The 16334-nt window shown below is 39.2% G+C and overlaps 1 protein-coding gene across 1 annotated transcript; it reads left to right on the plus strand.

The window, feature by feature from the left end:
• The first annotated feature begins 1567 nt into the window (after positions 1–1567).
• Positions 1568–15530, plus strand: LOC129263135 (WAP, Kazal, immunoglobulin, Kunitz and NTR domain-containing protein-like). The gene is made up of 10 exons (XM_064100478.1): positions 1568–1787; positions 3486–3650; positions 4868–4888; positions 6454–6636; positions 6884–7006; positions 8676–8985; positions 9729–10009; positions 10396–10500; positions 10914–11102; positions 11638–15530. The coding sequence occupies exons 1-10, from the start codon at positions 1568–1570 to the stop codon at positions 11835–11837; spliced, it is 1797 nt and encodes a 598-aa protein (XP_063956548.1). The 3' UTR covers positions 11838–15530.
• The last annotated feature ends 804 nt before the right edge of the window (positions 15531–16334 follow it).

The following is a 16334-nucleotide window of genomic DNA, read 5'->3' on the forward strand; positions in this document are numbered from 1 at the left end:
AGTAAGGACAGAGAAGATAAGAAAAGATGAAAAGGATGGAAAGAAGAAGTGAAAGAGAAAAAAGGGGTTTAAAAAAATAAGGAAAATGACCGAATAGTGGAGAGTGGCGCCGAATTGATGTTCAACCTAGAGGCGCCGAATTGACGTTCAACCTGGTTGGGCGCGGAATCGATTTTCGGCCTAGAGGGCACCGAGTTTATGATCGACCTAGGGGCGCCAAGATGATGATCGACCTAGGAGACGGCGAATTGATTTTTTTACCAAAGGGGCCGCCGAATTGATAATCGACCTAGGGACACCGAGATGGTGATCGACCTAGGGGGTGCCAAATTGATGGTCAACCTAATGGGGCGTCGAATTGATGTTTTACCTAAAGGGACGCCGAATTGATGTTTGATTGGGAGGCGGGGTGCCCGGGCCCCCTGGTAGGCAAAAAGGGGGCGCCAAAGAGAGGAAGGACAGAAAAAATAAGAAAAGGGGGAAAAGGTATGGAAAGAAGACGATAAAGAGAAAAAAAAGGGTTAAAAAAAGAAAGAAAATAAAAGAGTGAAGGTGGGCGCCGAATTGATATTCTACCTAGAGGCGTCGAACAAATTATCGACATAGGGGGCGCCGAATTCATGTTTGACCTAGTAGGCGCCGAATTGATGTTTGACATAGAGGCGTCGAATTGATGTTCAACATAATGGGGCATCGAATTGATGTTTTACCTAGGGGCACCGAATTGATGTTTGACCTGGGGTCGCCGAATTGATGTTCGACCTAGGAGGAGGGATGGCCAGGCCCCAGGGTAGGCGGAATGGGGGCATCAAAGTGAGTAAGGACAGAGAAGATAAGAAAAGATGAAAAGGATGGAAAGAAGAAGTGAAAGAGAAAAAAGGGGTTTAAAAAAATAAGGAAAATGACCGAATAGTGGAGAGTGGCGCCGAATTGATGTTCAACCTAGAGGCGCCGAATTGACGTTCAACCTGGTTGGGCGCGGAATCGATTTTCGGCCTAGAGGGCACCGAGTTTATGATCGACCTAGGGGCGCCAAGATGATGATCGACCTAGGAGACGGCGAATTGATTTTTTTACCAAAGGGGCCGCCGAATTGATAATCGACCTAGGGACACCGAGATGGTGATCGACCTAGGGGGTGCCAAATTGATGGTCAACCTAATGGGGCGTCGAATTGATGTTTTACCTAAAGGGACGCCGAATTGATGTTTGATTGGGAGGCGGGGTGCCCGGGCCCCCTGGTAGGCAAAAAGGGGGGCGCCAAAGAGAGGAAGGACAGAAAAAATAAGAAAAGGGGAAAAGGTATGGAAAGAAGACGATAAAGAGAAAAAAGGGTTAAAAAAAGAAAGAAAATAAAAGAGTGAAGGTGGGCGCCGAATTGATATTCTACCTAGAGGCGTCGAACAAATTATCGACATAGGGGGCGCCGAATTCATGTTTGACCTAGTAGGCGCCGAATTGATGTTTGACATAGAGGCGTCGAATTGATGTTCAACATAATGGGGCATCGAATTGATGTTTTACCTAGGGGCACCGAATTGATGTTTGACCTGGGGTCGCCGAATTGATGTTCGACCTAGGAGGAGGGATGGCCAGGCCCCAGGGTAGGCGGAATGGGGGCATCAAAGTGAGTAAGGACAGAGAAGATAAGAAAAGGGAAATAGGATGGAAAGAAGAAGAGAAAGAGAAAAAAAGGGATATGAATGAGAAAAGGGAAATGAAAGAAGTGTGGGGAGGGGACGCCGAATTAATGTTCAACCTAGGGTACCGAATTGATGTTCAACCTGGTGGGGCGTCGAATTGATGTTTTACCCAGGGGCACCGAATTGATATTTGACCTGGGGTCGCCGAATTGATTTCCGACATAGGAGGAGGCACCGAATTAATGTTCGACTAGGAGGGGAGGTGCCCGGGATGGGCGAAATGGGGGCACCAAAGATAATAAGGACATAGAAAATAAGAAAATGGGAAAAGGATGGAAAGAAGAAGAGAAAGAGAAAAAAGGCGGTAAGAAAGAGAGAAGGAAAAGAAGGGTGGAGAGGGTGCGCCGAATTGATATTCTACCTACGGGCATCGAAATGATGTTCAAACTAGGATACCGAATTGATGTTCAACCTGGCGAGACGTCGAATTGGTGTTCGTTCGACCTAAAGGCGCCGAAACGAAGTTTTAACCAAAGGCGCCGAACTAATGTTCGACATAGGGGGGCACCGAATTTATGTTCGACCTAGGGGTGCCGAGATAAAACGATCAAACAGGAGAAAATGACTCCAGACTAGCAAAATGTATACGTTATATCCAATAACAAAACGTCGGTTTGGATTACAGATCGTTAGTGGCATCGATGGATCTATTTATCTTCAGCCCCAGGGACTTCTTACAGGTGTAATTGCCCTGTCCCTGAAGATTGTATCCTTCCGCCTTTCCTTCCTGTTAAGATCAAAGGCCCTGGTTATTTAGAGCCCAATTCACTCTTAATACTCATAACTTGTTTGTGATTTGACGTAGACTAGAATAAGTTTCATTTGAGGCGAATTTACTTCACCTTAAACAGAAACTAAACCATTTTTTGTTAGTGTTAGTTTTGTTCGCTGCGGGTGAACTTTGAATATACAGGGTGACTTGTAATATCATAATTGAATGTGACAGAATAAAAAAAATGTATATAAAGAGAGATACATCTTATTGTTCGCAAATCAGTTTATGCTTTTCATATGTTGCTGTGGGTGATTGAAAAAAGTCGACAATTTGGTTTCCGTAGTGCATATAGCAATTTCATTTTATTGATGTACGATAAAACAGCAATGTGAATAAAAATGCCTTTTTCAAGGTCATAAGTTCTGTGCCAGGAATCGAACCCCCCGATCCTCGTATCTCCAAACAAGCTCCTTAGACCACCCGGCCACAGTGAATGGGATTGCGATAATGACGATACTGTTGATTATAAGTTTCTGATAATGAAGATAATGATGGCGATAGTGGTGGTGATGGTGATAATGGACATGTTGACAACCGTTGTGTGGTGGTGATGATGACATTATAAATACACCAGAAATATTGCAGGATTTGAGTTTTAACGAAAAATAAGAGTAACTAGAATAAAGTATATTGACGAAAAAGAGAAACCTCACAACATGAAAAAAATGAAACTGGTGAGGAAAAGTGAATATTAAATCTTACGAAGAAGACACGCGTACAACAACAGGCAACACTCTAAAAAAATGATTGGTTTAAGTGACAATTCTCTTGGTTAATATGAGTCCGACTTATAAAATAGGTCAAAATCAACCAAATTCCTGGTAAATTTCAACTAATGATTTGATTGATTTTGACCAGTTGTCTTTGTCGGACACATTAACCAAGGGATTTTGACCAATCCTTTTTTTTTTGTTTTAAAGATAATGTAAATGGCAACTCATCATCCCACATGGTAATGTATATACAGTATGAATTTACCTGGATCTCTTGTTATTATTTTTTACCAGGTTTCATGTATAAGAAGGACGGAACCTGCCCAGCTAGTGAGGTGGTAAATAGACTCTCGAATGCAGTTTGCGATAATGAAGAATGTGTATACGATGCAGACTGTGAAGGCACAGAAAAATGCTGTATCAACAGCTGCGGAGGAAGATCATGTGTGGTCCCACAAGGTGAGAACTTATCACCATTTTTCTTCACCTAAATGTTCCGGCCTTGTTTGCATACATTTACAAATTATCATCATTCCAGTTAGATAAGGTTTCCAATATCGTCAATCGTATCAAGATATCTTAATATCTTAAAGGTAAGATATGAAAATATCAAAATTATTTTTCTTTAGAAATTGAACGGAATAAGCCCTTGTTAAGATTCCTATCTATCAAAAAAATCTACACTCATAAATAGCTTCGCCATTTTTTAACCTCCTAGAAGTTAATTATGCCCATTACACCGCATAGTCCTGATGGGAAGAATGCAGTGTTACAAAGTGTGATCGGTGAGTTCACATGGTGAACTATGTGAAAATATCATTCACACTGTTAAAATGCTCATATTCATTAGTGTGAAGATATTCCCACACGGTGGACATCTCGACAATGTGACTGTTCACAGCATCTTCGCATGGTCGACCATGTGAATTTGTGATTCGCACTGTTGAAAGGTGTGCTTGTTGTGTTCCACTATGTGAACGAACAAATTATGGCACACTGTCGCGACTGTGTACACTGTGTTTATTTCAGCATGGAGGCACCTAAAGTTGCACGGCTATTTATCCAAGCCAATTTCAGAGTTCTTTAATAATGCTCTGAACAGGATTTCTTTTCCATGAATACATATTATTGTTAGCGATCATGCTGATGTTTTTCATTTGATAGATTTTTACCAACAGGGGAAAAAACTTATTCTTTTTTATTATTGCCTTTCAATTGCATTCCTCGCAAGTTTTTGTTTTGAGGCGGGTGGAAGGGGTGTTATTGTTTGCCAAAACCATGGTTCTCTTTGAAGAGAAAATGGAGGACACAAACAATAGTTGTCATGAAAAAATGGAAATAAGAATATTGATTTTTTTTTCTTTCTTTCCTAACTGCTTTTCTGATGGAGTAGTCACGAAACCATCGATGCTATTACCAAGCATAATGGCAATTATTTGATTAGATTTGCGAATACCTCACGTTACGCAATTGAAGTCATAAAAACAGTAGTTGACGGAACTCGATTACATAATAAATTCGGTTAACAGATACATGATCCTATTACAATAACAAACATCTTTGTATGTTCATGTCTTTTGTGTTTCTCACTCCCTCTCCCTCTCTCTCCCTGTCTTCAATTTTTTCTCTCTTTTACATTTTATCCTATGCTTATCTGACGTCTCGCGGAAGAGCAGATATCGTAACGGATCCTCCCGGTAAGTCAAAGAGTCTTTTTTTTTTCTCTCTCTCTCTCTTGAATGGAAGAACAATTCTTAATTCTACGGAATACAGTCACAGCAACGAAAAAGACTCTAAACAAACTAATGGTTTACCTCTAGGAAAAAAAAGTAATATCTCTGGTTGGTCTGGAAAAGGTGTCGCTGTTGTGAATGTGGCATTCATATTCTCTCCCTCTTTTTCTATGTGATTATGATGATAACGAGGATGATGATGATGATTAATGGTTGATCCAATATTTTCCAAAAGGGTCGGGGCACATTTTCCCTAGAAAAATGTCAAAAGCAAAACAAAAAGTTTTTATCATGAAAAAAATGCCGAAGGTCATTTAGTCCCAAATTAAATATGACCAGCAAAAAATGGGGGTCCTCACTTGTTTGTGAACGACGTATTCCCATTTTAAATTCCTGTAACTCTCAAGGGGGGGCACAGGCCGGATGTTACCCTCCCCCCATCCCCTCCAGGAGGATGATAGAGATGATGGTAATAATGATGACGATTATGGTGATGATAATGCTGGCGATGATGGGGTTGATTAAAAGGATGATGATGATATCCATATACGATTTTTAAGTCACATTTATCTTGGAAGTGTCTGCATGAAATAGTTGTTTTTCTTACTGGACATCATCGTTTATGTTATTGTTTTGCTTGTCAGGCGTATTCTATTTATTTCATTTTCATTGTTAATTTGTTTTTTAAAAAGTTGCAGAAATCAGATTATGAACAATTTAATCAAATACAACAATGCACAGTATAGTCCATGTTATTCTTAACCAAAGTCTTTGTAAAGTCAAACGATCGACCTTGTTCATTGAAACCTTATGGAAAATGTGTAACTATTAAAGAATGTCGATCCAGGAGACATATGAAAAACTAACTATACATAGCTTTTGAGCACAGCTGGTATAATAGCACCAGGAATTTATTTCGGAAACACCCACTTCCTTCCGAATATCATGGAGTTGAAACTTTATTCCTCATTGTTCGTTTTGGTCTGAACGTCTAAAAGTTCGCGTTCGAATATACCACATTTTGTGGACACCTTAAGTAACCCCATACAATTATAGCGACGTTATTCACGGCACATATTTTTTCTTTCCCTTTACGAATGTACGTCCGATACCCACTTTAGATTGAATGCAAGTCAGAATTATAGAGCCACAGACGATTTTATTGAATTTATATACATATAAGTGAGTTTAGATAAGACCTATCTGAGATTATACAAAGTGTGCACAGTGGGTGTAGACCTATTAGAGCAATTTACTCATTCAACTCCTCTTTATGTCTTTGAATAAATCTTATTTACATTACCATACACTCTAAAAACGTTATCCACATTTTTGAGGGCTTTGTTTAAGCCCATCACTCTAACAAATAATGTTTAAATTGTTTAACAAGTGGTTTGAAATTTTATACCAACTGTTTAAAGGATAAAACAATTTAAAAAGCTTGAATAATTGTTGAAAAGTTTAAATATGTTGTTAGAGTGACGGTCTGAAAAATATGCTATTTCTTATTTTATTTTTTTACTGTGCAGTGATATCAGAGGTGGATGATCAGTCAGGTTTGTTGACTGTCAATGAAGGAGAGACTGCAGTTCTCTACTGCAATGCCTCCTCCAGGATCCCGACATCCTTTGGCTGGATTCTTATTCAACCTGGAGCGAGCGTACCAAACATTGATGTCTTTCCTCCAGGCTCTGCCACAGGAAACAAACGAGGTAATTGATAAATATTGAGTTTTTGCTCCATAAATTGTACGACTGATCTAATCGAAGAAAAAAAACATCAAACTTTTGTGTTTCAATAGATATTTTCCAAGTATATTGCAAGAGATAAAATAGATAAAATGGTACATTTAAAGGTTATAGCCCTTTGTACATGTAAACATATATGCTGTTTGTGTAAAGTATTACCAATTGAAATTAGAGTGGTATTTTGTTTTTATTTTCTAAAAATGACCTGCAGTGTCTAGCGATGGGAGAATAATGACAGTGACCGGCGCCACGATCCAGGATACAGCTAACTACGCATGCGTGGCAGCTTCCTTACTTGGTTACGTCACAAGGTCTTACCAGCTATTCGTTCACGGTGAGATGTTTATAAAGTCATTTTATGTACAATATAAGAACTAATCTGTTACCATTGTGGAAATGAAATATATATAACTGTAATAGAATTACTATAACCGACAATGATAAACTACGCGGGAGTTTCCCCTTATATCACACGAGCTCAGCTATCAAGAATGAATGGGCTAAGATTATTCAGAACCAGTCCTTCTCTTACAAGTATATCATTAGGTTTCCAAGTACTGGTTCGAGGCACCAGTCCATTCCATTGGGTGGATTAAAATCCCACCGCTGTCACCAAGCAATTGTAAACAGAAACACTAAGTATTTTTTGCTGAGGATTAATATTCCAAGCAGGGGCGGATACAGGATTTTCCAAGGGGAGGGGATTTTGTACAGGAAAAGGTTGACAAGCAAAAACAAATAATCACTTGCGTATGCATGGCATATTCCCCTAAACAGTATTTTTGTGCCTCTCGAGGGGGGGGGGGGGCCGGGCTGGATGTGGCGCTGCCTGGATCCGCCACTTTATCTGGTGACAGCCCGTGAGACACATTTTTTTCCCCTTCATCGGGTGCCGCGGTCAAGTGGTTTAAGGCGCCTCATTCTCTGCCTGTTAACGTAGAGGGGGGGATTTCGAATTGCAGAAGCTCCGACGTTTCTTTGAATTGTTCCTTGTCTGCATCCGCTCTTCTTACGTTTTCTGCCTGAAATGGGGAGGGGCACAGCCAAAAAATCCCCGTTAACTAAGTCTTAAATTAGTGGCGACTGGCGAAGCTAGGATTTAATTCAAGGGGGCGGCAGTCAGCACGCGAAGCATGTGAAACACGGGACACGGAGCAGACAAGGAACCATTCGAAGAAAACGTCGGAGCTTCCGTGCTTTGCGCGGGAGGGGGAAAACTCTCCATTATAGGGAGCGCCTTTCGCGCTCTCAGTATTAAGTGTTTCGCCACTTCGCGTGCTCACTACCGCCCCCTAAAATGAAATCCTTCAGGACTTAGTTACCGGGAAATATTTTGGCTCCCCCCCCCCCCCCCGGAAAACAGAGGACGTATTAAGATGAGCGGGAGAAGACACGGAACGTCGGAGCTTCCACGCTTCTCGCGGGGGACACTCCCCCTCCCTGCACCCCCAAGGAAGCACGCTTCCCGTGCTCACTACCGCCCCTAAACTGAAATCCTAGCTATGTCACCAATTCTAGACGCAGTAACCGGGAAATATTTGACTCTGCCCCCTCCCCCTCGGATAACAGGCATACGCCGCTCGGTCTCGCGGGCCTTTGGTCTTGCAGACCTTCGGTCTCGCGGGCCTCTGGTCAAGTGGTCGGACCCCCTTTATCTGATGGTATTCCTAAAATGAGTGTACCTCCAACAACTCCAAAGGGCAAAATAACACAAATACAGGCGCAGTCACATGTAGTATAAGAACATCGGTTTGTTTCAGGGGTGTATCAAGGATCTTCTAACGGGCTGGGGAGCACAAAAATGACTCTATAAAGGGAAAGCAAAACATTAGCCCCCCCCCCCCCACCATTGTAGATGCATTTTCCCCTTTGAAAAATACTTTTAATGTGAGGAAACTCTGCCCCCCCCCCCCCCCTCCTTTAGATCCGTGTCTGAAATGCTGGGATTACTATATGTATTAATTGATATGGCAAAATATATTTTATAATTATGATATAAACAGCCACAGGATCAGGAGGGATAGTTCACCCTCCTGGCACGATACGAGGAGAGGATCAGCCACTCGCTGTAGCGGGAGCAGCGAACAGTAACCCGGATGTTGCCTCTAATTGGCCAGAACTTGTGAATCCCTATCTGACCGAACTATCACAGCGGATATCAACGACGCCCCCACCGACAGCGGTGCCTACCCCATCAATGGCTAGCGTGCCTACCGGTGGCGGTGGAATGGATGGGGCTTTCCATGGCGTGACAAATTCAGTGTGCCAGCAACCAAGAAACAAGGGAACTTGTAACAGCCAAGAACAAAGATGGTAAGCTCTTCTGCCATAAGCAATAAGAAAGAGAAACTGCAATATTTTACCATTCTAAAGCAACACTGGGAACACCCGTTCGGGTGGAAACTTCATGTGCTGCCAGTTTTGCACTCTGGCGCACAATTCGACAGTCTTTTTATCCCCCTTAGTGGGTATGACTTTCACTGCGTTAGGTTTCTTTTTCTTGGTGAAACCCTACATACTGCAGCTGACGAAACGGGATAAAGGTTTTTTAAAAAGGAAATGAAACTGGAATATATACGCATGATCCGTATTTTTCTCGTAAACTAATCTATAGTTTGATAATACTCTCCCATATCAGATGACTCCGGAGATAAATCCACTGTCAATATTCTCCCGGTCATTTTGCGGTTATTTACAAGATAATGGAGTTGGGGTAATGTGGTTACACAATCAAATGAAATTTTCGATTGGCTCGCTTTCTAATACATCAAACAAGGACCTTTATTGTTGCTCGTTATTTCGATCAATTTATTTCTTTATCAAAGCGGTAGGTTACAAATGTAAAAGGAAGCATGCCCTAAATCAAGATTAACGTTTCCGATTATTTATCCAGTATTCTTCCAGTTTAATAGTCTGTAGCAGGTGTCATTGTATATCACACCCTATAAGTTTAAGTGCGTCTATACGTTTCATGCAAATGACCCTGATAGAGAAATATTTATTCGAATATTGAAGGGAAATGGTGGAATTTTATGAAGACGTCTTCTACTCCGTAGGTTTTTCAACACATCGAAGGGCAAATGTGAGCTTTTCACCTACAGTGGCTGCAATGGGAATCTGAACAATTTCCGAACCTACGACGATTGCAACCGAACATGCCCGCCTCTCTCCGACAACCCGTGCGAACAGCCGATCACGACCGGACCTTGCCGAGCGCGTATCATGAGATGGGGGTATGACAGCAACGCGGGAGGGTGTGTCAAGTTCGTCTATGGTGGTTGCAGGAGAAATGGAAACAACTTTGGAACGAGAGAGGAGTGTACCGATGGGTGTATGCGTAAGTCTGAGCGTGTTTATCTAATTTTATAATTAACAAATATTTGCCACAAATTCCAACTCCCCCCCCCCCTCTCTCCCTCCTTCTCTTCACATATCACTCTAGCTTTACTAAAATTAACCATCTCGCATTCGCCCGGTGCTGCCTTGCATAAACTCATCCATATCAACTGATCAACAATACTCCAAAAGGATTTATGACTACAAATCGGGTCAATATTCATATTATCCGCAATATGCAGGCATGTTAAACATCTATAAAGGGAAAAGTTGTATACACATTTAAAAAACAACCTTACGCAGATGGGAGGTAATGATCAACTTCAATTGATATTGTTTAATAAAAATGTTTTATAATTGGTTTTCTAAATTATATCATTTCTGTAGAAACAATGATTTATGACACCTTGCAGCAAACATCGAGTGCCCGGGTCGCAGAGTGCCGTTGCACAAGGCCTCGACTTAAAAACTGTTTTTGTGCTTCTGAGTTTGGTGAGTAAAGGCCGGACACACTGCCTGGGTGGGTATTTCTGTTACGGATGACTTTATACACGACTTGTGCTATATGATACATCCCTATGTAATTGTCCTAGCACATGTAACATGTCCCAGGCGTCCGTAATGTCGTACTTCACGATCACTATTATAGAACACCAACCAGGTCTCTGCCCGCTGTTTGGATGTAATAAAGATTATTTACCATTCTATACAACAGATATGGTATCTTGGGACTAAATTACCAAAACGCAACATTATTTGCTGTCAGTGCTTGTGCCCCCGAAGAGAGAGGGCAGTATGACGATTTTAACGAGACCCTCCATTTTAACGGCTGGTTTGATTTACAAAATAAACGCCGATATCTACTTCTACAACAAATTGACCAAAATTATTCTTATTTATTGCAGCAATCGAAGGGACCGTTATTCAGAAGCACAACTCATTACGTGGTGACATCCTTGTCGTAGAGGTCGCTAATGTATTTAAACAAGGAACCCTGTCGCTGAGGAAGACCGAGAGATTAACAAATAACGTCACAATCATTCGAGACATGTCACAAATCGGGAGGAGTTGTCAGTGTCACAGCCTTGAACCAAGTGAGCACTATTTCTTTATTAACACATTTTTTGGCCTGATGTTACCATCGTTGATTGAAAGTGGTCCATGTTTACCAAATTATACACCATCCTTAAATAGATGAAATAAAGTTCGCAAACGAATTAAATATGAATCGACACAATTCTTAAATATGTTAATGTTGGGAGCAACTGTAATGGAAATATGTCAGCAGGAAATTAGTGTAAATTAGTGGTTCAACACAACAGGCTATATTGCGTTGATTTGACATTGACATTCACACATGGTAATTCATTCCCTTTATGAATTTAACGAAATTCTTCCACTTCCGGTTAAGATAGTCAGGCACAGGCACAGCTGATTTAGATTAATAGGCCTACTGTACGAGTAAATGTTCCATGCTCCTTCAGATGAATTCAGTTTAGTTGGACGCAATGATGTATAACAGTCATTCCTAATAGCCATTTCTTAATTTTCTTTTCTTTATTGGATCGTAAATAGTGATTTTAGTATCAGACAATTTTTACAATTATTTTCCCTTCATTATGTGAACAGATAAAGTTCCATACATCATCATGGGCTACGTCAACATGAGGGGAGATGCAGAGATTGATTCCAACTCTTACGTCAGTGAGGCAACACGACGGAGATCAAACAAACTCGGGAGCCAAAATATGAGGCCGCAGTACTGTCGGCAAGCCTCGCGCCAGAGCCCCCGCGAGAGATCGGGCTCTCGAGGACGACAGGAACAATAGAATGGAGGACGTAGAGGGCGTCGCAGAGTCACCAGACAGTAGTAGCGATAAGAAGAAATGACCAGTGAGATGGTTTCTTACGATGCGTCATTCCATTGCGCCTATCAACAACGTTGAGTCCAAGAGGTTCCGTCGAACACGAGGCGACTGTTTGCTAACTTAGCAACTGCCAGAAAGATTCAACCGTCATTCGATGCAACAATCAAACCACAAATGAGAGTGGTATAATGCCCTAAGTTGATCCATACATACAGGAGAACTCGTATCCCCGAACACTGCCTAAATACCCCCCCCCCCCCAAAGAGCCTTACTCAGCCTTGAAATCGGGGCCACCAATCTCTGAAGCGTTGGAAAATACTATCATTGTGCAGTGATTATGAATCGTATTCTGCATATGGACAGTCCTGCAAAGACGATCTCAAACAATGCCAACAATCAAGTAAATTACTTGATACATTCCTGCATGAGTTATAATGAGTTCAAAATATTTACAGCCATTTCTACATACTGCCATAAACCTATTTGCTTGTTTGTGTATCTCAACTGCATAATACTATCTGGTCCATTCTAGAGTCTGTTAACGTAATGGATTGACGCCTCGGTAAGGACTATACTTCTCATATCTACTTTGTATCTATTAACGCTGTAAATCATTGTACAGGTTCTTACGACTGATTATTTGAATATCCTCATCATTACTCATTATTTGCAACTGAGGTAAAGATATCGAAAATGGTCCTACAGATAATTTCTTATTTTATCACCTTCAAATTCGTTGGTATCAAAATATGATTCCGTATGTTTTGGTGAATCATTTACTCTTTGACAAGGGGCATTATCTCACAAGACAAAAAAAACCCGAGAACACTAATTACTACAATATAATTCTAGTAATGAGTATACAAAAGGCGGAGGGAAGTATCACTGCGCATGCGTGGAAACGGCGTTCATTTGGTTTAGTGGGTTTTGTTCATAGTGATGTATACATCTCTATGGTTTTGTTCCATTAAAACTTTTTGTAGTATTACGCGTTTTCTGCGCTGCAACATGCAGTTCATAATAGATTAATGCGTCGGTATTTTGAAACCGTAAGGTGGAAAACCCTGGAATAAGTTGGCTGGTGGGAAACAGACCAATCAAAGAAGCAAATTAATGAAATTTTGAGAAAAAGTAAACAACTAATGATAAGATAGTGACGAGCATTTGAATGTTGGGATCATTAATGCTATGTTGACCCCCCCCCCCCCCCCATTGGCAATACGGCCAAGATTTGTGATGTCACAGAAGTGAAAATATCTATTTTGTCCCTGACCACTGAAAATACACACCCGAACATATATTTTTGCTCCTTATAATAATACTACAAATTCTTTGTTTATGATTTATTTTATGAAACCTTTATTACATGTCCACCCATGCAAAAAAACTTCATCTATTGATAGACTTGACAAAAGTGACAATAAACTTAAAATGTGTAGTAAAGTTTAAGTGGGGAGTTGTACAACTGTAATATCAGAATTGTTGGTATCATTGCCAATGGGAAGATGTCCACGCAATTAGCAAGATTAGTGATATAGTGATCTCAATATTGAAATGTTTATATATATTTTTTTTTTTTTGCTTGTTTGATATTTTTTTTTCGGTTTTCATGCAAGCTTACTTGATGCAAGGGTTTAATTCTTCTTTTAATCTTAATCAAATAGGGGGCAATCTATGAGAATGTGAATTAAAGCCTGTGCTGTTGCATTTGCTTTTTTAGTTGTATTGTTGTTTTCTTGTAATGTCTTTTTTCATTTAGATATCTTTCTCTTTTTAATTTCTTTTTTTCAGAAGGGGCGTAGGCTATTTGTCGTTTTTCTGTTGTTCATTGTTGTCTTGTATATACAACAAATAATAATTAAAGTTATTTGTTAACATTGGTTTGACTTTTAAAAAATCTGAGCTAGAAGGTCACACTTGTCACCTGTGTCTGTGATATGTTACAAAAATGAAGCCCAGAAAAATTGCGTTCGAAAATAATTATTTAGTGCTTCAAAAATTGAAATATAAGGTGACCGAAAAAACCCATCTTAATTTCATCCCATACACTTATGTGTACTATTTAGGCGTCTATAAGACGCCAATTTACAAAATCGGGGTTTGCCTTGTAGTTTTAGCTTTTCATTCTCAATAATGGTTGTTTTCAGGGTTTATTAGTTCTAATACATGCACTTGTACACATGTTTCATCTTGGTTTGAGAATTTTTTTAAATCGGCTGCTCACAAAGTTAAACAATACCTTTAATTTCGTGTCTTAAAGAGGAAATGAAAGTTACTATCCGTAAAATCATCCTCAGATAATTAGTTTTCAATCATTGCCCATGAGCACAATTTGTGTTGAGCCCTTATCGTAGATGGGCATGTCAGATGAGGGGACTCTTATTTCAGACAGAAGCATATCTAGGGAAAGCATCGCCAGAGGAGGGGGTTCAAATGACGTCATTTGTTTTTATATCTGACAATGGGAGTTAGCGTTTAAATCACATCCTTTCAATATCTTTCCAAAAAAGCAGCTTCTTTATATGATTTTAGTTTGTATTACAGTGATTTTTTCCCCATTCTTTTTTTTAATAAACGTTAGCACACACCCTCGAAATTGAATCCGGGGCACGTTTTTCTTTGCCCCCACTGGATATGCAACTGATTGCTACACAGTAAAAAAAACATTATACAACGCTGTTTACTATATGAACCTTACAGTAATTGTTTAAACAGTTTAAACAAGTGTTTGAATCTTTAGCAACAGAGTTTAATTTTCAATATCTAATCTTCAATAAATTACACATGAAACGATTAAACAAATACTGTAAGGTACATATAGTAAACAGCGTTGTATAAAATCTTAAGCAGCGTTTTTACTGTGTAAATGTGTTATTGTTTGACAACTCACCATAAAAAAGGCATGTAAACGCCATTTATGCCATTCCTTGTGATTAGAGTTCATTCCTTTACGATTTCCGAGTTCCTATTCTCATTTATATGTCCTTTTTATCATTTCAGATAAAACAAAATTGATATATTATGCATCACATGAAAACAAAACGTCAATCTTATCTATGTTCACAATTATATTACGTTTACATTGTAATTACCATTATATTCTTATCTTGTTAGCAGGTTTATTTTTTGTTTATCATGAAATACCTTGAATATCTTATCGAGAGCCCGTTGCATGAAAGTTATTATTGTGGTAACTTTGCCTTCCATCGGTAACATTACCCAATAGCCAATCAAAATCAAGGTTTCCATGAAATATTCAGTTGGATGGCAAAGTTGCTACAATATGCAACGGGGTCCAGAAAGGAAATAATCCTGTAGAATTTCTTATAATATTGCTGATTAAGAAATAGAACATGCATAATGAATGCTTAATGAAATATGATTTCATCATTTTTTTATTATAATGATACCATCAAAAATATGTCTAAAATTCTTGCAAATAGATAAAACTGAAGATCCTGTTGTTATTTACGTTGAAGATATATCAACATAATAGGAGAAACTTAACAAAAGACAGTTATGAGGGGCAGACTTTGACATAACATAAAAGTATGTCACATACAAACGTGAGAGTGTATTTGTTTATTTCCTTTAATAAATAGAATATTTAAACCAAGCCCAATAAAATAGTAAATAGAACTACAGACTTTTTCATTTTATTTGTTTTATATTATGCCATTCAGTAATTGTACTGTCAAAATTGATTTTTAAATAACCAGTTACCTTTTTCGATACAGATGTCAATAATCATGCCAATTTGGGTTTATATTGCGTAATATAAACTCATCACTACAGAAGCAGGGGCTTGATTTGAATGGATTTTCATCTGTATTGACACAGACAAAAGAATCATGTTCTGTATTGACCCTTCATGACTATTTCTGCTCGTTTTGCAGCTTTTCAGTTCAGACCTCATCCAACACTTTTGAATCCTGCTCTTTTCGTGATAGCATGATCTTAACAAGCATGGTATCATTTCAAAGATAATTAACTGATCTTTTGAATGATGTAAAATATGCATTGTGTAATATTGGGAGTTGGGAGAAATGAATGGCCTAAGTCAGATTTCCAAACTATTTTGCTCGTTTTGCAGCTTTTCAATTTAGACCTCATCCAACACTTTTGAATCCTACTCTTTTCGTGATGGCATGATCATGACAAGCATGGTATCATTTTAAAGAAAATTAAATGATCTTTTGAGTGATGTAAAATATGCATTGTGTAAAATTGGGAGTTGGGATAAATTAATGGCCAAGTTCCAAGCTTTTTTGAGAGGTTTATAGGTATAACCAAGTTGTATATTTTATGCCAGTTGATACATTAGAAATTTGGAAATGTAATACAAAAACTTATTACCTCTACACAAAGACAATTTTGATAAAAACGATCTTAATACAGATCAATGAATCAACTTTTGTTTGTATTATTGTAATAATTGGGGTTGATTATTTATTAAAA

This window comes from Lytechinus pictus, chromosome 6 (genome assembly GCF_037042905.1).
Source record: "Lytechinus pictus isolate F3 Inbred chromosome 6, Lp3.0, whole genome shotgun sequence".
In the NCBI taxonomy this organism is placed as follows: Eukaryota; Metazoa; Echinodermata; class Echinoidea; order Temnopleuroida; family Toxopneustidae; genus Lytechinus; species Lytechinus pictus.

Excerpts from the sequence above, each read along its gene's own strand:
- LOC129263135 (XM_064100478.1), top strand. The coding sequence starts at position 1,568 with ATGTTCGACCTAGGAGGAGGGATGGCCAGGCCCCAGGGTAGGCGGAAT. Across the intron at positions 3,651-4,867 it reads ATCATGTGTGGTCCCACAAG|ATATCGTAACGGATCCTCCC; the intron begins GTGAGAACTTAT and ends GCGGAAGAGCAG. Across the intron at positions 4,889-6,453 it reads TATCGTAACGGATCCTCCCG|TGATATCAGAGGTGGATGAT; the intron begins GTAAGTCAAAGA and ends TTTACTGTGCAG.